Here is a 22153-nt window from a genome sequence, read left to right on the forward strand (position 1 = left end):
AAGAAGAAGAAGTAGAAGAAAAAATGATAAAGATAGTGAAAGAAAGGTAATGGGTCTTGCTAATTAATCTTAAATCAAGAGCTAATTTCCCTTTCTTACCATTTCTTTTTCTATATTTCTATTACTTTTCATATTTCTATTTGTTTACAATATTTTTGACATCTTCTGTGATTTTTTTTCATGATGAATGACATTTAGAAACCAATAGACTTTGAGGAACTATATAACTTTTATTTTTGCTCAAAATACATTCAATTAATTTTTAGAATCAATCATTTCAAATATGGAAGTTATATTGCATGTACCTAATCCTGTTAGAGCATTATTCACCTTGTTTACTATAAAGAAAATTGTAAATCATGGCATTTTCAAACTTCATTAGTAAATTCTAATTCCTTTTATATGTTTACAATTTTTTAGATTATATATATAGGTTTTCCTTTTATATGTTCTAGTTTTTTTAGAAAATGAATTTATAGAATAGGGCTGGGAGTTATATAACTTAAATTAAAACTATAGCATAGGCAAAATAAAATTATTGGAAACCAATAGATACTTTTAAATTTGTGTATATTTGATAGGGCACTGGAACTCAAACTACGCTCACAAAGTCCACAGTCCTCAGCTCCTCTATTGCTACGATGTCTCCAATCTCATGTGCTACTCAATTTGATGTGCAAAAGTAAGAATTATACACTATAGGAAAGAAAGTGTGAAAAAGATTTTATGAAGGGGAATAAATGTGTGGACATAAAAAAATTGAAATTTGAAATGATGGTGGGGATTAGTTTGGTTTATTCTCGCCTTATGCTTACCAAATATTAAGCTAGTTTATCATGCTTTTCAATTATCAATGTCACTAACTAAAAAGACTCACTAATATATGACAAGCTTAATTTTTTGTGTGTATTTTTGTATTCCTAAATATATTAAACAAATAAAAATAATATCATATACTTTTTATCTAAGTTGCATTAGATGTCTCATGAACCAAACCTATTAGCAATAAATATCATTAATTCAAGTGAAAATTAAGAAGGAAATAAACCCAAAATTCATTGCATATATACACTTATATACACTTAGATTAGGCTAGAATATGAAAAAAACTATATCAAAGAAAGGGTATGGAAAAAACTGCAAGGATGGAAAGGGAAGCTACTTTCACAAGCAGAAAGGAAAGTTTTGATCAAATCTGTGATTCAAGCAATTCCTACCTATACTATGGGGTGCTTCAAGATTCCATTGGGTTTATGTCACTTAATTGAATCCTTGGTTAAAAAGTTCTTTTGGGGACAAAGGGGAGACCGTAGGAAGATTCATTGGGTGAGATGGGATGAACTAACGAAGTCAAAGATGGTGGGAGGAATGGGGTTTCATGATTTGGCTCTTCATAATGATTCACTCTTGGCTAAGCAAGCATGGCGACTACTACACAACCACTCATCCTTATTCTACAAGGTGTTTAAAGCTCGCTTTTTCCCTTTCCCACATTGTTCTATTATGGAGGCAACGGATTCGAGATCTGCCTCATATGCATGGAGGAGCATTCTCAAGGGAAGAGATGTCTTACAAAGGGGTGCTAGATGGCGAGTTGGAAATGGGAAATCAATCAAAATTTGGCAAGACTATTGGCTGCCAAGAAAACACTCCCCTCAGGTTCTGTCCTATCCATTAGAATCTATGTGAAAAGGGAAATGCAACTGTCTCTACCTTGATTAATGCAGGAACACGGCAATGGAATGAGGAGCTGATTGATGGAATTTTCGCGCTTGAGGAAGCTGCTCTTATCAAAAAAATTCCATTGGGCCGAACTGAATCAAATGATGTTTTAATGTGGCCTTACTCTCCTGATGGGCATTATTCTTGCAAATCGGGTTACAGGTTTCTTAAGGAGGCAGCTGACATGGAACTCTCATCTAGGAACACAGAAGCTGATACTAAGCTATGGAAAGGCATCTGGTCTCTTCGAGTACCAAACAAAGTGAAGAATCTATTGTGGTGTGCTTGCTGTGATGCTTTGCCGACAAAAGCAAACCTAGTCCGTCGCACAATAATTGATGATCCATTATGTGCTCGATGCCAAGATGTTCATGAAACACCGCTACATGCTTTTTGGTTGTGTAAGGAACTTGACTTGGTTTGGGATAGCTCAGGCTCATGGAGCTTTCGTCGCCGTGTTCACTTCCTGAACTTTAAGGAGTTACTGTCCTGGATAATTTTGCAGCAGCGACACACGGAGCTTTTTGCATGGATGGTTTGGACGATTTGGTCTCAGAGGAACAAAGTTCGCCTTCACCAGCCAACTTGCTCAACTCTCCAGATTGCCCAACTGTCCAGCGAGAGGTTCTCTGAATTTATGGCAGCCCAGGTAACGCACTCTCATCATCAAAGCCAACCCAAACCCAAATGGCGTTTGCCACCAGAAAATTATGTCAAAATCAACTTCGATGGAGCTGTTTTTCCTGGCGCAAATAAGTCAGGTATTGGGGTGGTGATAAGAAATAATAGGGGACTTGTCATAGCGTCTTGCTCTCGTGTTTTGCATCAGGAGTTCAACAGTAACGAAATCAAGGCAATGGCTGCTACAAAAGCTTTGTCCTTCGCTGCAGAGTTAGGACTTTCAGATGCGGAGTTGGAAGGTGACTCGATGGTGATTATAAAAGCTTTGGAAGAGGAACATAATCCGCTGTCCCCAATAGGTCCGTTGATTGCAGATTGCTAAGTTTAATTCTCGTTTTTTTACTCATTTACTTTACTCTCATACAAAGAGAGAATGTAATTCTGTTGCTCATGGTTTAGCAAGATTTGTTGTTAACATTCCGGATTTTTTAGTGTAGATGAAGGATGTTCTGCCACAATTTCATTTTGTACTTCAGGTTGATTTAGCCAGTTAATTCAATAAGACTTAGTTTTGTCCCTCAAAAAAAAAAAAAAAAAAAAAGATTAGGCTAGAGTAGAATTCTATCTTGTATAAAAAAAAATAAAATAAGAAAGTAAAGCAACCTATTGTTTATGAATAGTATTAAAAAAACCCATAGACGTACAACAAAAGTTGGAGAAATAAACATTAATACTTACAAGAACAAAAATCAAACTTTGGCTTTAAAACACCCTTAGGGAAGTTTCCAAGTTAGCCCTAATTTGAATTTTGTTAATGTGAAATTTATATGGAGTTCATCCAAGTTTCTACTATATATAGATTTGATGGTGTTGCTTTATAAGGATAAATTTATCAAATTCCATCATGCCAAAACAAAAAAGCATCTCCAACACCATAGACAAAGAATTGGAGATAGAAAAAGAAAAGCAGATGCTTGCCTTCTATATGCAAGAAAGCAAAGAACTTGTGCTTCCCAACCTAGATGTATATACTAGTCTTCTCTTTTCTCTAATCTTTTTTTTTTTTTTTTTTTTTGAAGAGAAAAAAAAAACTTTTGTTCATGCCTAGATGTCATAATAATATTTATTTTTCCCTTCCCCCCCCCCCCCAAAAAAAAAAAAAAACATGTCTACACTAACATTTTGTGTTATTCATGTTATGAAATTTATTTGATCATCTTTATTTATGTTATACATCATCACTATCAATGCTATTGTCACCATCACCACCACCCCATTTTTCTCATCTCATTGTTGTCACCATCACCTCCAACATCATTCACCACTATTGTCGTTACCACCAATAACATCATGATACCATCACCATAATCATTGTTATAAAAAGCCTTAATTCTTTACCCTTTATTTATGTTTTTAAAAAACCATAACAATCTATTTTTTTTCTTTCAAAAAAGACATTTTGAATACTAAATTCTTAATTTTTAGATATACTCATTTAATTAATGAAAAATTAATTGATGTGTTTAAAATTCCCATCATTTAGTAAATTCTAAGAATTTTTGGAACTTGGAAGTCTTTTTTTTAATTATTTTTTTTATAAGATTTCCTTTAATATGTTGTTTAAAAAATATTTATTATGTGTAAAACAAATCAAGCATTGGTTTAGGCTTAAACACCCAATTTTTTATTTTTTTATGAACACCATCCCAATTTCACCACACAAAACATTATATATATATATATATTGTCATATGCCACTCTCACAATCACGTCAAAGTCATACTCACACCATCCTAACAAAACACCCCCCTTCCCCCTCCCCCCTAAAAGAAAAGGAAAAAAAAAGATTTTGCTGCATGTTCCCCTCAAAAGTCTCATACTTGCAATTGAAGGCTTATTCTTACACTTGAAGGCTATTAACGTGGAGATTTTGTGGGTGAAGGTGAGCAACCTATCCCTAGGAATATATATATATATTTTTCATTAGCTTCACATAAAGGCTCATACTTGCACTTAAAGGTAGAAAGGTATTTCTACTTGTTAAGCAAACTAGATTCATATGCCATTCTCTCTTCTTTCTTTTTCTATATTCATATTACCTTAATGTTTTCATTCTCTCACACGATGTCTTATTTTCTTTTTCAGTTTTTTCCACTTGACTATATCAAAAATTATGCTTTAATGGAGAGAGAGAGAGAGAGAGAGAGAGAGAGAGAGAGAGAGAGAGTCTACTAACACTATCTATCAAAAGAAGAAGAAAAAAATCTTGACAAAAAAGTTCTATGAAACCCTACGTAAGACATATAAAGCCATTCATTCTTAAGAGAGAGTCTACTAACACTATCTATCAAAAGAAGAAAAAAAAAATCTTGACAAAAAAGTTCTATGAAACCCTACGTAAGACATATAAAGCCATTCATTCTTATAATTAAATGTTTAGGAACTATTTTTTTTTCTTTCTTTCCCTCCTTTTTTTTTTCTTTATTGCATTTAGGATTAATAACATAATAGCTAAGCGGAAATAAATCCAAAAAATGTTTGTGTCACAAAAAAAATCACAATTTTTACCACAACTTGCCATATGACGAGTTATAAGTGGAGAATAATAGTGGGTCCATGAGGTTCTATATCTCCACAACTCACAAGCAAAAGTTGTATTATTTTTTGTAACACTAGCATTAGCATTTTTCAAGTAAGTGTAGGTCTCTTTCTCAAAAAATAAAAAGTAAGTGTTGGTCCCCCTAAAAAACATAAAATAAAATAAAAATGAGTGTAGGCCCATTTTTATCTATTTTTTATTTTGAAAGGATAAGTGATAATTTTGTAAAAATAAAGTGATTTGTAGTTCGAAACCCAACAGCCCTAATTCGTTCCTTTTATTTTCTTGTACTTTTTCCTCCTTCGCGCACCACACTGCAAAAACTAGTGAAGGAAAACGAAATCAATGGAAGAGGGAAAAGAACCTCCAATGAATAAATATAAGAAGAAGGATGCTCCACCATCGGATTGCAATGGTGATAGGGTTGTTACGGTTTTAGAGTTCGATTATTGTGTGGACAATCACTTCAAAGCCATCGAAATCATCTCTAAGCTCTGTGGAGAAGATGATGAAGATTATTATGCTCTTCAACAAACTGAAATTCAGCGTTTGTCTTCCTCACTCACTTTCTTAAGGTCAATACTAAACAATGCTCCTCCTACTTTTAAGTTTTATGTATGTATGTATGTATGTATGTGTTAGAGATATGAGTCCAGTTTTACTTGTACTACTGAGGTGGTATTATATGTATCGGATATATGATAGATTTTCCATCTTGAATAGGCAACAATAGCATCACACGTGATAGTAATTTGGTTAAAATATTATTTACGTCCCTAAATTTTTGCATGTATTTTGTGTTTTAGTCACTGAACTTTGAAAAGAGCTTTTTTCAATAGTTTGTAGCAAAAATAAGGATGAATGACCAAACTTTTTTCAATATTTTAAGGATGATTTTTATTATTATTAATTTTAAGAGACAGAAAGTGAAACATTTAAATAGTTTAGGGATAAAAAATGATGTTTTAAAGCTTAGGGTTGACAAAACTTGTGCAAATTTTAGGGATGAAAACAATATTTTAGCCGTTTGAATTTCATGTCATATCAAACAATTTCATGCCCAAAAACATTAGAAATACATAAAAGGATCCATGTATCGCTGTATGCATACATGTATGTATATGCAATGTTGAAATCTGTACTAGGCATTGCTTGTCATGGTTTTCGTACTTGTTATTATAATTGACTTTGGATTAAGATTTGGAAAAAAACATAGGCAGTATATCAAGTAAAGGAGGGTGTGTGATAAGCTAACCAAAGCTTATATTGTGCTCTGCAATCTTGGACCTTTCTGTTTTAAACTTAGTTAGTATTGCCACAAATTATAGTTGTAGCTGTTTATCCTTAATGATATGTATGTCTTGATGGGTGAAAGGGTAGTTGAATACATATGGTTGCCAGTTGTATACTCCCTGTATACTTGGGTAACTCTTTTTTTTTTTATCTTTAATATCAATAAATTTTTAATTACCTATAAAAAAAAAACATTCAAATGATGCCACCCTATTCATGAGCCCATTATCTACTGAGGTTTATTTTATTCTTATCATAGATGTGTGTGGATAAATTCAAGTTGTAAATTAACTGGAAGAAGGAATAAATAATGAGCAGAACATGCATAGCATGTAGCACCCTCTTCTAAATTTAGTGCAGTCACACAAGTGAACTACTGGACTGCTCATGTCAACAAATTTAGGGTGATAGTCATTTTTGGTTGGATAATGTTGAAAAATTAAAAGTATCTTAGGGCTTTATATTGACTTCTGAATCTCTTATATGAATATTTCTAATGATGCAATGAGTTCTAACTCATGTGGCATCTCCTATCTTGTAAGGTCAAGGTGAAGGTTGAGATTATCATCACTGATGATATGATGTTGTTCATGATTGATGCTTGTTTCCTTCCTTAATCATGTGCTAGTATTGCACATAGTTATGGGGCCTACTCAATTGTAATTGTAGATTTTCGGGTTGGTTCCTTTTCTTGTAAACAGAAAATTTTGGGTTGTGGCTTCTTGTAGCAAGTTGAAAGAGTTTTTTTCCTTTCAATACTTTCTTGTTTATCTGTGTTAACTGCTACTCCGAAATGAATTGTCTAATATAGATTTACTTATTTTATTACAGTACATATAACTGAACTATGAGGGAACCTTCTTCTCCTGCTTTTCTTGTGTTTTAAATGATGATGTTATTGCTGAATTCAGACTGTTTTGAAATTTCTATGAATAAAATCACGTTTCAACTTGGTAGTGCATTGTAATAGTCTATTTACAACAACTATATTATTTATGATTGATATGCACATTTGCTAAATGTCTCTCGTTAGATCTTGCTGCCGCAAAGACTTTGTTCTGTATGTTGGAGGGCATGTTTGGACTTTGGATTGGTGTCCTAGAATTCATGAAATGCCTGACTATCATATTAAACGTGAGGTACGTGTATCCTTTTTCCTTTTATACCTTGTGTGTGTGTGTAAATGTGACTTTGTTGGAAGTCTGTTGGGGTTGCATCCCTGCATTTGTGTATGCTTTTAATTCATACTTGTGAAAAGGATCTTTGCTATGATGTTCAGATAGCTTATCCTTTTTATTTTTTTATATATGAGTAAGAGTTATTTTATTAAAGAGAAGATTCCTTATCCTTGTTTGTAAGATTATGTTAAGAAGTTAGATGTTGGAATTCATCATCATCAGGGAAGCCTTGCAGCCCTTGCCTATTGAATCTTTACTAGACAGTTTAATGAATATTTTATAATAGCTTATAAATATTATTAGATAGGCAATTTGACTTTGGGAATTTTTGGGAAGAATTTGGGAAAATTTATAATTCTTACCTCATTGATACTTGAACATTTAGGAAAAGTTTATCCAACTTCAATATTGACCACAAAAACAGCAATTTTTTTTTTAAAAATCTTCATCATGCTGTATTATTCCCAGTTGCTTTAAAAGTGCCTTCCACACACAAACATGTATGTTTTTTTGTTTGCATGTATGAATGTATGTGTTCTTAATGTTATTTGTAAAAAGCCAAATCCTTTAATTTTTGGTTAGGCAGTGTACCATTTGATAAATTTGATGTAGTTTCATTTAGGCAATTGTTTGTGATATTATTGGTAACAACTAAATTGGTTGTTTGGGATAGTTAGAGGGCATTGTTAGGGAACACCATAATTGATAATCTGGTGTATTCTAAATGTCAGCGTAAATGAGGAAGAGGTGCCACCTTCAATAGAAAAGTCAAAACAGGGAAATAAAAACAATGGGGCCATGAAGGACAAATCAACATTATCAAAGAGGCCAAGAGGAAGGCCTAGATAGAAACCAATAGAAGACAATGACGCCGTAGCAACTCAATCAAAGAGGCCTAGAGGAAGACCTAGAAAAAATCCGATGGAAAATTCTCTCGATAATTTGGACTGCAACGACCAGTATGTTCAAGGTCTTGCTGTTCAACTTTCAGAAAATTCATCAGAAGCACATGCTGTGGATGGGGTTCCTAGGGATGCCCAAGAACATTCTGTACAAGAAGAAAGTGGTAAAAAACAAAAACGTTTCCATGTTCCTTAAATATTGTCTCAGCTTCTCTTGTTCATATATATCAAGTCTTCTTTAGATGGTTTTGTAATTTCTTCTTTTCCTTTCCATACCTATCAATGCAGGTGGGAGGTTCCTCTTCCTTGTACAATGAAAGTTATCTATTCTTCTGTGCATCAGGAGGGTACTGATCCCTGCTTTGTAAAATTGGAGTCTGTATTCAGATGCTCAATGTTGAAATGCGGTGGCATACAGAGGTAGAAGATTCTACCTTTTTGATAACTACTTTGGAATTTTACTGGAATGGAACAAAAAGTTAGCTTTGCCAATGAGCTCTAGCTCATCCGGCATTTCCTCCATCCATAAAGAATGGGGTAGAGGATTTGTAGAACATGAAAATCCCCATCCCTTTTGGCTACATCCTACAGGGAACTGGACATAATTAATATTGAATTGTAACAAGTTCCTATTTGTTACAGGCAACCGTCTTTGTTGACCTTGTTATTTGGTTTACTTTACATGATGAAAGGATGATTTGCACGCATGATTTTCCTGCTTGCTGGATGCCATGATGGAACTGTAATATTTTCATTTCAAATATCTTGTTCTTTTTTTTATTTATTTATTACATTTTTTTCTGCTTGGCTTCACATTGCATCCTAGTTGTTACTGGCCAATACTTAACCAGGCTCTTGCATGTTGGGAATAAGGAAATAGGTTTTTGCTTTTGGTAAAATGACATGTGATCTGGACATTCTTGGTTTAGAACTAAAAATGTTTGTCTTACATTCAGGTTGCTTTATGGAAGTTTTCTGCAAGTTGCTCGTCTAAAGGTAGTGGGCATATTGTAATATTGTTTCAAGGATTGGAATCATGGTGCAATATGAATTACTTGTGTGAACTTAATTTTCCAATTTTTGCTCCTCAGTGCAGATACGGTTCCCATTACAGCACTTTTCTGGTCTCCACTTGAAAGGCACTGCTAGAAGATGGAATTTTATTAAATTCTTCTTTTAGTCATCTTATAAAATATTCAGCTCTATGATTATCGTTTAGGCAAAATGTTAACGGTGTTGGTTTTAGACCACCGGCCTAGTAACCTAGTGGTACCCGGTTCCATTGTAACCGTTAGGTCGGGGTTTTATCCCCCACAATTACCCAGCAAAAAAAAAAAATGGTGTTGGTTTTAGATGGGACCCAGTAAGTCCGGTTTTTTACTTTGAAGAGAATAATATTCAATTGCAATTGTTTTTTCCACTCTTTGTTTAGCTGAGATTTTGGGGTGTATGACCGACAGCCTTATCTGCAAACTGTAAAATACACATGTTTAGGCAACAACCATCAAACCGCAAAAACAGTAAAGACAAAAAAGACCAAGTCTTTATGAAGAAGTTTCATATGGGTACAATTAGATTATGATAAAGTAGAATTCTATCTAAGATAAAAATAAAAATAATTTTTTTTTTTTTTTTTACACTTATTGTCTAGAATAATGGAAATGAATAAGAAAGATGGAAGATATTTCAAATTGAAACAATTTTATAAGTTTGTAATTTTAATTAACAAAATTAAAAGTGTAGGATCTAATATCTTTTTCCCCCCCCTTATTTTATTGCATTTGGGACCTAATATATAAATCCAAGCCCATTTTACCTTTAAAAAAAAAAAAAAAAAAAAAAAAAAAAAAAAAAAAAGAAAAAAGAAGAAGAAGAAGAAGAAGAAGAAAATAAGTGGCAATATTGTAAATAAAGTGATCCCTAATTCAAAACCCAGCAACCCCAATTTGTTCCTTTTTTCTTTTCTTTTTCCTCCTCCGCAATGAATAATAAGAAGGAGAAGGATGCTCTGGTTGTAGACTCGGAGGATTTCAATGGTGATTGGGTTACAATTTCATAGTTCAATTATTTCATGGAGAATCACTTTAGACCTATGGAATCCATCTCTAAGCTCTGTGATTACGGTTTCAGAGGAAGACAAACTGAAATTCAATGTTTGTCTTTCTTAGTCACTCTCTTAATAATGCTTCTTCTACTTTTATGTATGTATGTATCTATCGAGTTAGAGATGAGTCCAATTTTACTTGTATTGCTGTATCATTTTTAATATTGTACTCAATCTCAGTATTTGTATTGCACATTCTTACTAGCTTTACTCTATTGCTATCATATTGAAGTAAAAAATTAATAAGTTCAAAAATATCAAATTATTATTTAAAATTTTGATTATCTTTTTATATTGACTATGTTATTTATTTGGGTTAGTAATCAAACTGTTAAGAGCCAGATAAAAGTAGTGTTCATTAAGTCACATCGCTTATATGAAATTGAAATAAAAAATGAAGGACCAAAAATGAAAATTTTGAAACTTAAAGAGCTAAAATGAAAACAAACTCAAACTTTAAGGGTTAAAAACTTAAAGGACCAATGGTGAACTTTTATATATGATTTGGCCTGTATAGATTACAATCCTAGTGCTAACATTGTTTTTCATAGCATTTGATTATTCAGCATATCACACTGACTCTGTCATTCAATCAATTGGTTCTCAAAAATTTTTATTTAGATCCTCTATTGGAACTATTGAATTATAAAAAGAAAAAGTTTCTTTAGAGCAATTTTCTTAGACTAGAACTCAAATCATACATCATACTTTTCCAAGCCTAGTTTGTTGTGCAGGAATCCGTAGTTCCAAATCATACAGCTGGTAAGTTCATTTAGAAGTCCATACCAATGGGATTAAAAAAGTACGCTAGCTTTAATTGTTATGTTTACATTATTGACTATGAGCAGATTATCTGGTGTTGATTGCGGATTAGGAACTTTAATTGAAAAGGTGCTAGGGAACTTTTTTTGTGGTGTTAGATAAATACAATATGGACATCAACTTTTTTTCGCAAACAGTGGACATTCAGTCAATTTTCATTTTAATTCCTGTGCCATGGCTGCACTCTAACTCTATACGAACAAGGGCTATGACATTTGGCATTTTTTACTTTAAAAAACTCTTATGTTAAGTCTATATACCTGATAAATTCTAAATGAAACAAAAGCACAAGTTATATGGATTTTATTTGATGAAATAGGCATTTGTTCTTCATTTAACTATGAGAGCCACACATAGGCAGTTTTGGTTCCTAATTTTAAGAGATAAAGCCAATAATTAAACTTTTCTTAGCTATTAGTTTGACAATCTCGACCTTGTTTGATCAGTTTTGTGTGTTCTATTCTATGCAAATTTTTTCCATTACAAATAGGTAAATGGATGGGACAGATTTTGCTCGTCCCATCGTATCTTGCATAAAATGTACATATTCATTTAAATTATTTAATGTATAATATCCTATTTATTTATTATCTTGCATATTTGTTTTCTTATCCCCTAAATATTCTCTCTCTCTCTCTCTCTCTCTCTCTCTCTCTCTCTCCACTGTAGTATTATTAAATTTTATGTATATCAGTAGAATTTTTGTGCCATAAATTAAAATTTTATGTAAAAAAAAAAAAACATTTGACTAATACTATCAAAACCGTTTTAATAATTAGTAACTCATGAGTAAATTAACTATCTTAATAATTAGTGAGTCACATGACAAAAACTCTTTAATTTAAAGTGCAATAATCTTGAGTCACTCGGCTGGAGACATGGTGTAACATTTTTCAAGATTAGTTGTTGTTGTTGTTTTTTTTTTTTTTAATTTATTTATTTTTTAATATATATACAAGATAGAATTTCTACTCTAACCTAATCTAAATATATAGGTGTGTGAAACTCCTTCCTAGAGACTTGAACTCTGGTCCTTGCCCTTAACACCCCACAAGCATTTATATTTGTGGACTAACCACCGCACCAAACGTGCACATTGGTCAAGATTAGTTAGTAACTCTTTAATTAGTTATTACAAGAGACATGGTGAAACATTTTTTCATGATTTTATATCTTTGTACCCCATGTTTTCAAGATTGAAGGAATTTGACTAATCAAAGACTTAAAAATAGTGGTGATAAATAAATAAATAAATATATATATATACATATATATGTATTCTCTCTCACACTAATTTTAAGAGATGAAGCCAATAATTAAACTTTTCTTAGCTGTTACTTTGACAATCTCGACCTTGTTTGATAAGTTTTGTGTGTTTTATTCTATGCAAATTTTTTCCATTATAAATAGGTAAATGAATGGGATAGATTTTGCTCGTCCCACTGTATCTTGCATAAAATGTACAAATAGGCCTAATGCATCAAGCATTGAACAACTTTGATACGGTCTAAAAAAGATTATATGTTAGTTATAGAATTGGCATTTCAGGCTAATTAGATATAAAAGATGGAGTAATCTAATAAGTAGCTCTTGTGATTTAGAATGAAGTAAAACAAAAGTGACAACAATTAAATTTTTGTTAATAGCTGATCGAGAGATTTGACTTACTAAAAAAGCTTTAGAAATGTGTCATTGAAAAGGGATGAGAATACAACTAGAATACACAAAGAATGTTATTGGTATATATATAGTTTCCTTAGCAAAAAGAATGGAAAATATCTTCAAAATTGAATCCGAGTTCTGTTTTTTGGATACTCTCAAAAGAATGTAAGTTTATAGCTCTATTAAACCAGGCAGTTATGAAATTTTTTTCCATTACAAAAGGAAAGAAAAAAAAAGAAAAGAAATAATCATCTATTATTATTCTAACTAGTATGTAACCTATGCTTATGCACATGAACGATGAATTGTAGTGGTGATATTGATGTTAGTTTGAATTATTAAATATATATAACATTAGTTCAACCAGTACATTTGGAAGTACTAAAATTAAACTCTAATTAAAATCTAATTTTTACACTAAGTTAACTCACTTGGCACAAAAGTTTAAAATTTTAGATTAGATGAGGCACATGACATAAAATTATACTCTAATTGAATTTTAATTTAAAATATATTTGAATTTTCTCTCAACTTTAGTGATTAATACATATGTGTGTATATATATATATATATATATATTTATCTTTTATTTTAAAGTATTTTTAATACTTACGGAGCTGTGCGGTGAGCACAAAGTGAACTATTCTTTTGCCTTTTACTAAAAAAAAAAAAAGTATATTTGCTTGAATAAAATTGTATATAATCAATCATTAATTACATCCTCCTACTTTTTTCCCAAAAAGAAACCGAGTACGATGTTAGCTTCACCACTGTATGCATGAATTGAAATTTTATAACACCAAATTAGACCTGAGTAGTGTTATCACAATGTCATATAATCTGTAATACACACTTTACCTTACACATTTTACCTCATGAACTGAAATTCTAGTTAAAAAAAAAAAAAATGATTTGTTAAATTGTAAAATAAGAATTTTAAAACACGACTTCACAATGTTGGTCATGAGTGTACCTTACAGGAATTAAGATCAATACGGTATTCCTTAAGGATATTTCCAGAAGTACTTGTATTTACGATACTCGATAGGCACGCGCGACTGCACGAACAAGATTTCCACCAAAAAACAAAAAGTGACCCAGAAGACCTAATTATTGTTCCTCTTCTCTCTTTTTTTCACACCAATCCTCTGCTATGCTCCATTTCAAAAACTCTTTTTCTTTTAAAGGGGCAACTTCACTGCTTAGTTGCAGCGTCCAATAATCAGGTCATATTCTAATATATATTTCAATTATTATTATTACATCCTTGTAATATTACCTTCATTTTACAGATTAAAGAGGAGTGGTTTTTTTTTTTTTTTTTTTTTTTTTTTTTTGAGGGTGGTGTTAATTACTCTATATTTTCTCTATGTTTCTTGTAGAGTTTCATTATTAAGCCGAGTTCCGCTATTAGGGTGGGTTTATGTACATTTGTTGCTTTCTGTTTTCTGATGTGGGTGTTTTATTTATTTTACGTTGCCTAATATATGGCCCAGGAAGTGACTTTTGATTCTGAATTATGTTGGCTTTGTGAATTTTTGCATTGCTTTTCTTGTGCGTAGTGTGAGTCTTAGTATGCGTATGAAGTTTTTTTTTTTATTAAAATATTAAACAAGACAGAAAATTTTATGTTCTGATTTTTGGGAGTATTGATTCGTTATTCTGATTTAATCTCGGTGTTGTGATTTCTTGCCATTTATTTGCAGGTTTTAATTAGTTGGTCTTAATGTTCTGTGGAATTTTCTTGATCAGGGCTGTCATGCTTCGGTCCCTTTGGATGACAGCAATGGTTATAAAAATCATTCCATACCCAATCATACCTTGAAAAGGCTTGGCCAGGGTGTACTTTCATGTGCTGATATTGTTTCTATTGCCACCAGAGATGGGATTATGCTGGTCTGTTCTCTATCCTGAATTTTCATATGTTCTCTCTCTCTCTTTTAGATATCTTTTTTGTTAATATTAAGGGTCCTTGCAGCTAACGGTTTTAGCAACAGCTTAAGGTTTAGGATTTGATGATTGATTGTGGATAATGATGCTTAAATGAAACTTGGGGAAAATGTAAGAAACAGAGTTTAAAAGAGTTGGCATTTTCATTACATTTTTATATGTTGAGGAAGGTATATATTGATTGTGGGGAAAGCTTAGAAACTTAATGAATTGAAAATATGTTCCTAGTGATTTTTGCTGTTTTTGTTTCCACAAATTGTTACATAAAACTTTACTAGTTGTTTCGGGAACTTTTTGGTTATAATTTTTCAGGCCTAAAGTATCAAAAAATGAAAAAAAATGAAATACTTTACTTATTCCAAATTCAGTTAAACTGACAATAAAGAACAGCTCTTAGTAACTCTTTTTATTGGAGTGCTATGATGTAAATTCTATACTTAACATCACAGGCTGGTGGCCCTTTCTATCTCTTTAACAGGACGGAGGGAGAGCATTCATTCATATTTCAAAGCACTGGCCGACATTCCACAACCAGATGAGAAAAATGTATGTTCTGATTATTGGGAGTATCAATTCATTATTCCAATTTAATCCTGCCGTTTAGTTTTAAGTATTAATTTGTTGGCCTCAATGTTTTGTGAGATTTTCTTGATCTGGACTGTGATGCTTCCGTCCTTCTGGATGACAGCAATGGTAATAAAATTTATTTCAGACCTCAAAGGATTTTGATAAAATTGATTTCATCAAGGAGGAGCCTGAAAAGGCTTGTCCCGGGTAGTTACATGCGCTGATATTGTCCAGAGATGGCATTATGCGGGTCTGTACTTGATCCTTAATCTTCCTACTCTCTCTCTTTTTTAAGATATTTTTGTTAATATCAGGAGTCCTTTCGCCTAAGGGTTTTAGCAATAGTTTAAGGCTTAGGATTTGATGATTGGTTGTGGATAATGATTCTTAAATGAAAGTTGGGTAAAATGTAAGAAACAGACTTTAAAAGAGTCAGTACCTCTTTACAGTTTTATACGTCGAGAGGAGTCTATCAATAGATTCTAAAGTACATAATAGTTTTTGGGAAAGCTTAGAAAGTTAAATAATTGTGATAAGTTCCATTTTTGCTGTTTTGGTTTCCTCAAATTGTTAGTCACCTTTAATTGGCCAACTATTTGTTTCAGGCACTTTTTGATTATGATTTTTTTTTTTTCAGGTCTAAATTGTCAAAAAAATTCAACCCAAAAAAAAAAAGAAAAAAAAGAAAAGAGAAATACTTTTCTTTTTCCAAATATTGTTAAACAGACAATAAAGAACAGCTCCCGGGAAGTTTGATGATGTGCTTGAGCCCGGATGCCATTGTTGGCCTTGGGTTTTGGGACAGCAGTTAGCTAGCCACCTTTCGTTGTGTGTGCAGCAGCTGGATGTTTGATGTGAAACAAGGACAAAAGTTTGTTACATATTTTTTTTTCTTAATTTCTCATTTCTTTTTCTTCTTAGGAATTTAGTTGGAAAATGCTTGTAAACTATTTTTTTTTGTATGATAGCCAAATAGTATCATTGGGTCTTAGATGGATTTAATTTTTTTTGAATTAGTAATTATGTGAAAAAAAGAATCATATACTTTGGAAATTATATGGGAAGACAAAGGTAACATTTTAAATTTGCAATTTACAATAATTTTTCTGTTCTGTAGCAATCAATTTGTCTCTATATAAATGTTGTTTCTTCTTTTCTGGGTTTGAAGCAAGGGAACCCAAAACTGATTGGAAATAATTAGTATCATACTGATTTGCAAGAAATGTTTGTCTGAAGGTGTGTTTTGCTTAATTGTTGTCAAATCATGAGTGACTGCAGAATGGATTTGGAACTTTTTATTTTTATTTTTTGAGTTAAAGGCAGTAATGCACGAAAATTTTAGGCTAAGCACTATCATTTTGTTTTAAACTATTTTATATGCTTAATAACATGATCCTTTAGGCTTCGCTTGGGAGGAGGGAATGGAATGGAATGAAAAGGAATGAAAAAAATCATTTTAGAATATTCTTTTATTCCCTCGTTTGGGAGTTTAAGTAGGAGGGAACACTCATTCCTCTCTATTCCCTTAAAATCTCAAATTTTCATTCCCCCCAAAATTGGGAAAAATTGGAGGGAATGAAATTAGATTTAATGATTTTTTTACTGAAACTCCCAAAATATCCCTATATATTCAACTCTTTATTTTAAAATAGGGGTCTAATAGTAATATTGTCAAAAATGATTCTGTTCCATTCCCTCCATGTTGCTTCCAAACAAGATTACTTACATTCCATTTATTTTCATTCATTTCCATTCCTTTATTTTAAAACATTCAATCAAGGTTATTTAATTCCATTCTTTTCCTTTACTTAAATATATTCCATACCGTTTCATTTCTTTCCATTCCCTTATTATTATTCCATTCCATTCCCTTCCCTTATGAACTCCCAAGCGAAGCCTTAGTGGCTTCTGATCTATATATTTATATATTTTTTGGGGATAATGTGTTTGTTACTGTTGTTACTTCTATTCAATACCGGGCCTTGTCAGACAAAGCTGCTGATGCTTTCTACAAACTCAGCAACACCAGAGCACAGATCCAATCCTATGTCTTTAACGGTATGGATGTGTAACTGGACCTTGAAGTTGAAAGTCACCATGTTAGTCTTAATAATGAAATTAAAAGAGTCATGTCCTTTACTATTAAATAAGGTCCCATGGGTCCGTATTTGTAAGGAAAATAAATAAATTCTGAGAAGTCTGGGCTTTTCTAACTTGATATTGACTTTTGAAGTTTATGCTGAGAAGTATTTAATTCTTTTCTAACTTGATGTTGATTTTTTGAAGTTTATGCTAAAAAAATTGAATTTCTATTCTTAGTGAAACAGCTGTATAGGATAATCGTTTAATTTTTTATTGTTCTTTATGATTTGCTTAAAGCATCGTGATTAACTATGTATATGATATGCTTTATTGGACTTGGAAAAGTGATTATATTTGCAATAATGTTCATGTGGAGAGGACCATGGAGGTAATGTATCTGATGTGAATATTATGAGGACAAATAGTGGATAGTGACGGAAAAAGAGAAAAAAAAAGTTCTTATAGTAGTTATGAAATTTGCTGTGTAGAATAATGTCTTTAGGTTGGGGAAAGTTTTTAGTCACTATCAATGCATATACTTGTTATGTCATAGTTTCCATTGGAGACAATTTTACCTATTTGTATATCGTTTGGAGAGACTAACAGGCTTATATCCCTATTCTTCTAGTTATTAGAGCAAGTGTTCCTAAGTTGGTGCTGGATTCTGTTTTTGAACAAAATAATTAGATCGCGAAAGATGTGGAAGAGGAACTCAAAAGGGATTTCCCTGTCTGCTAATCTGGTTTAGTATTAGTCAAGTTACAAGGTAAATCTGTTTCTTTTTAATATTTTGAATTTTACATGCATAGGCCAAGTCAGCTTATGGATTTGAGATTGTTCAAATGGTTCTTGTGGACACTGAACATGATGAACATGTGAAGAGGACTATGAGTGAGATAAATGCGAGTAAGTGTTCATTTTGAATTGAATATTTTTTCTCCTTTTTCTTTGAATACTAATTAACTTGTCATTGACCTTTTACATGCGATGAACAGTTGCAAGAATGAAGGTGGTGGCTAACGAGAAGGCTGAAGCAGAAAAAATTCTGCAAATAAAACATGCCAAGGGAGACTGAGCATGGTAAGCATGCCAGCATCAGACCATTGAAGTTGGGCTGAGGGACAGTGTGCTTGCTTTCTCTGTGAATGTACCCGGGACTATGTCAAGGGATGTCATGGACATGGTTCTGGTGACTCAATATTTAGACACAATGAAAGAAATTGGCGCATTGTCATCACATACGGACCAAGTGCTGTGAAAGACATTGCTTCACAGATTAGAGATGGCCTCCTTCAAGCAAATACCACTCAAAATTAGTGACTTTGTCCCAACATATATGTTGCACGAGTGGCTTTTCTAATGGTGTATGAAATGATTGGTGCTAGTATCTAAGAGTTGTCTTTTATTCTTCTTTTACTTTCCAAATTATTTACTTGAGTGAAGATAGGAGCTAGGGATTGTCTTGCAAGTTGCAACTTAGTGGTGTGGTGTGTATTCATGGTGTTGAACTTGGCCATAGTATTCGCAATATTCTTTTATAGGATGAGATGGTACTGATTTGGGTAATTTTGTGGAATCCTCTGTTGTTATATGATATTTTGTAACTGTTGTCTGTATTTTGTGAATGGTTCCCTTCGGTAGGTTTGCTTTGGGAACAGACCAAAACTTGCAGTGGTTGTGGTTTTTGAGAACAGACCACTGGACGATAATGGCACAAGCCATGGAAGTAGTGAAATTCATCTGTATCTTATCAAGCCATGGCTGAAGCTCAATGTCATTGTTTAAGTTTCCCTCCCATTAGTTATTTTCATAATTTGGTCAGTAAACATATTGGTGCCACTGAATGGACATTTAGAGAATCTAAAGACAACCAGTCTTACCTTCTAGATGTATTATCTTAATTAAGGTTTGATATATTAGTAAATGGGATTAGCAAATTGCATGTTTTGTGTAGTTTTCACCTATAAGGCAATAACCCCCATTTGGTGGTTTCCTCAACAGCTCAACTCCAGACCATGCGCTAGATATGATCTTTAAAGCAACCTATAACAAAGTCAACAATCGAAATCAATGATCACTCCCAAGAAGTGGGAAAAAAAGGAAGTAAAAACTAACAGCATAGACATTGATTTACTTACTAAAGAAATTATGATAAAATTAAAGTTTGCATTGTCCCTTTTTGTCAACAGTAAGAATCAAACTCAAAACCCACCCCTAACGGATGTCCTTTGCACTTAGGTGGGAATTGGAGAAGAGGTTCCATTTCAGCCAAATCTCTTTGGCTTCATGCACAAAAAATTAAAGAACAAATAGAATCTCTGATCATTTTGATGCAACGGACATCCTAGCCAATTTTGTTGTCCTTTTTTTTTGTAATATAAAAATTATGTTTAAGCTCTTCCAAATGGAACAGATTCTCTCCATTTTATGTTCTGAAGCAAATTATTATGGGGCTTTTCAAGGGCACTCATTAGCATTTACTAACTTATCAAAGGGAGAAAAGAGATTATGACCTCCTTACCACTTACCAGAGCACTTTGAAGATTTCTTATTAGGGGTGTGCAGAAAACCCACCGACCCGACCCAACTCGCCGGGTTGGGTCAGTTTTTAAGGCTTGGTGGGTTGGGTTGGGTTGGGTTACAAAAAAAATTTCTATAGCGGGTCGGGTTGGGTTTGGGTCATAAAATTACAAATCCACCAAACTCGACCCGACCCCACCCACCCATATTTAATATATATTATATATTTAATAATTTTTTTAAAAATCAACTGTAGGACACTTATTTATATATAAATATATATATATATATATATATTATATATTTAATAATTTTTAAAAAAAACTAGCTATAGAGTAGCATTTCCTCGGTTCCTCCTACTAATACTAATTTAATATATATATATATATATATAATATTATATAATTAATAAAATTTTTTAAATAACTAGTTCTTCTTATCCTATATAAAAGCCAATTAATTCACATAAATCCTAATAAATTACTATTGTTGTTTAGTCATTAGTATTGTTTGTCTTTAAGGAGTTACAATTATACTAATCTTTAGGTTTTTTTTAATATATTAATATTTATACTTTTTTTCTACTCAATAATAATTAAAAAAAAAATTTGTGAAACTCATGGGTTCAACCCGACCCATGTGAGTTCGGTTGGACTTATGTGATGGGTTGGGTTGGGTTGGGTTGAATTTTTTTTGACCCACCATGGTGGGTTGGGTTAAAAAATCCCCTCAACCCGACCCATGCACACCCCTATTTCTTATTATATTGTCTAGAAAAATTAGGCCTTTCATTTTCCTCTTTTCCATGAAGGAGCTTTGTTTCTTAAAATGAAAGGCCTACAAAGTAAAAAACACACTTCAACTAAATGAATAAATATTTTAATCCCAAGGTATGATGAAACTGTTGCAAAGATCTATACACTTATATTTCTTAAAGAAATTCACTTGTTAAAACTCTTAAATGTCAATGTTCTTTTCAATTCAAAATTTATTTTGAGCATAATATAGGTTACACTGATTATGAATTCAGTAAGTTGTTGCATGCTTAGAACAACTAGTACGTTGCCTATGTGATTCATGGATAATGTTATAATGTTTTACGTAAATTTGTTTTTGGAAAATATTATACATAAATTATAGCATATTTGTTATAAAACTTTGTTAGTAATGAATTCATCATAAAAATTAACAATTATAAATTGCACACATATATCTATTATAATTATTTTGTTTAAGTAATGAGCAATAATTTAAACTACTTTGGAGTCGTATTGTATAATAAAAGTTGATAAAAACATATTAATTCATTCTATATTGTTGATTTTTATTATGTGATGTAATAAAAAGCTTCATTATGAAATCATTTTTTTTTTTTGTTTCTTTAATGCTTTGTTATTGCGGTATGGTGATGCTTGTTATCATTATCAGTTTCTCCATCTTCAACGTTTGAAGTTTAGTCCGTCAATATTTGTTCAATTTTTGAGCTTTCATCACTTTTTCCTTTTGTTGCATCATTTGTGTTAATCACTAATGAATTGGCACCGGGAGATTCTTGATTGGATCTTAAAAAGTGTGGACTTTGTCGCTAAGATTTTTCATAGGTATTTGCATTTATGGTAAATTTCAATGATGTGACAGTTTTTTATAAATGTTTTTATTTTTTATTTTTGTTAATTTTGGAATAATGCAGCAAAAAGAATTAATATAGCATATTGGATTGTGTATATATATTTTTTTCTTTCATACCTTTTTTTCATTTGAAGGTGAATAAAAAATCTTAGCAACTGTGTAATTTTCAAAACCATCCTTTAGATTGGATTCACTCAAATGAAGTAGGAAAATCCATTTTTTTCCTAATTTTTTTTTTCAAATCACATGGGATTCCTTCTCCAATATCAATAGTTTTACAATAATTTAAATAAGTTGTACCTCAGTTTACTTTTTAGCTAGATCTCTTGTAGATTTATTTAGGATTTTCTCGACATCTGAATCAAATATCACAAAATTTGTTTTGTTAGTTGCATCAAAAACTTCAATTTGAATCTTGTATCTGAAGTGGTTTGCAATTGTATATATATAGTAGTTATAGTGAGATAAATATATTATAAATATTTGGAGAGTATGTAGTTAA

The 22153-nt window shown here is 32.0% G+C and overlaps 1 protein-coding gene and 1 long non-coding RNA gene across 8 annotated transcripts; both read left to right on the plus strand.

Moving 5' to 3' along the window:
* Window positions 1–5389: 5389 nt before the first annotated feature.
* LOC115983479 lies at window positions 5390–9030 on the plus strand. The gene is made up of 5 exons (XR_004090069.1): window positions 5390–5517; window positions 7269–7374; window positions 8145–8479; window positions 8604–8735; window positions 8958–9030. It is a non-coding gene; the product is annotated as an uncharacterized LOC115983479 (long non-coding RNA).
* A 4869-nt stretch (window positions 9031–13899) lies between these two features.
* LOC115983475 (hypersensitive-induced response protein 1-like) lies at window positions 13900–19260 on the plus strand. 7 transcript variants are annotated; one of them, XR_004090064.1, is made up of 6 exons: window positions 13900–14129; window positions 14610–14799; window positions 14882–14964; window positions 15332–15399; window positions 18312–18408; window positions 18498–19260. XR_004090064.1 is itself a non-coding variant. In XM_031106172.1 (5 exons), exons 2-5 carry the CDS (start codon window positions 14786–14788, stop codon window positions 18575–18577), a joined length of 288 nt encoding a protein of 95 aa, XP_030962032.1. In that variant the 5' UTR covers window positions 13906–14129; window positions 14610–14785; the 3' UTR covers window positions 18578–19260. The 7 variants fall into 7 exon arrangements, 3 of the variants coding, with proteins under 3 accessions (XP_030962032.1, XP_030962033.1, XP_030962031.1); XR_004090063.1 differs by having other exon boundaries at window positions 13901–14129; window positions 15303–15399; XR_004090062.1 differs by lacking the exon at window positions 14882–14964 and having other exon boundaries at window positions 13904–14129.
* The last annotated feature ends 2893 nt before the right edge of the window (window positions 19261–22153 follow it).

This window comes from Quercus lobata, chromosome 4 (genome assembly GCF_001633185.2).
Source record: "Quercus lobata isolate SW786 chromosome 4, ValleyOak3.0 Primary Assembly, whole genome shotgun sequence".
NCBI lineage: Eukaryota > Viridiplantae > Streptophyta > Magnoliopsida > Fagales > Fagaceae > Quercus > Quercus lobata.

Excerpts from the sequence above, each read along its gene's own strand:
- LOC115983475 (XM_031106171.1), top strand. The coding sequence starts at position 17,362 with ATGTGTTTGTTACTGTTGTTACTTCTATTCAATACCGGGCCTTGTCAG. Across the intron at positions 17,479-18,311 it reads CCAATCCTATGTCTTTAACG|GCCAAGTCAGCTTATGGATT; the intron begins GTATGGATGTGT and ends TTACATGCATAG. Across the intron at positions 18,409-18,497 it reads TATGAGTGAGATAAATGCGA|TTGCAAGAATGAAGGTGGTG; the intron begins GTAAGTGTTCAT and ends TGCGATGAACAG.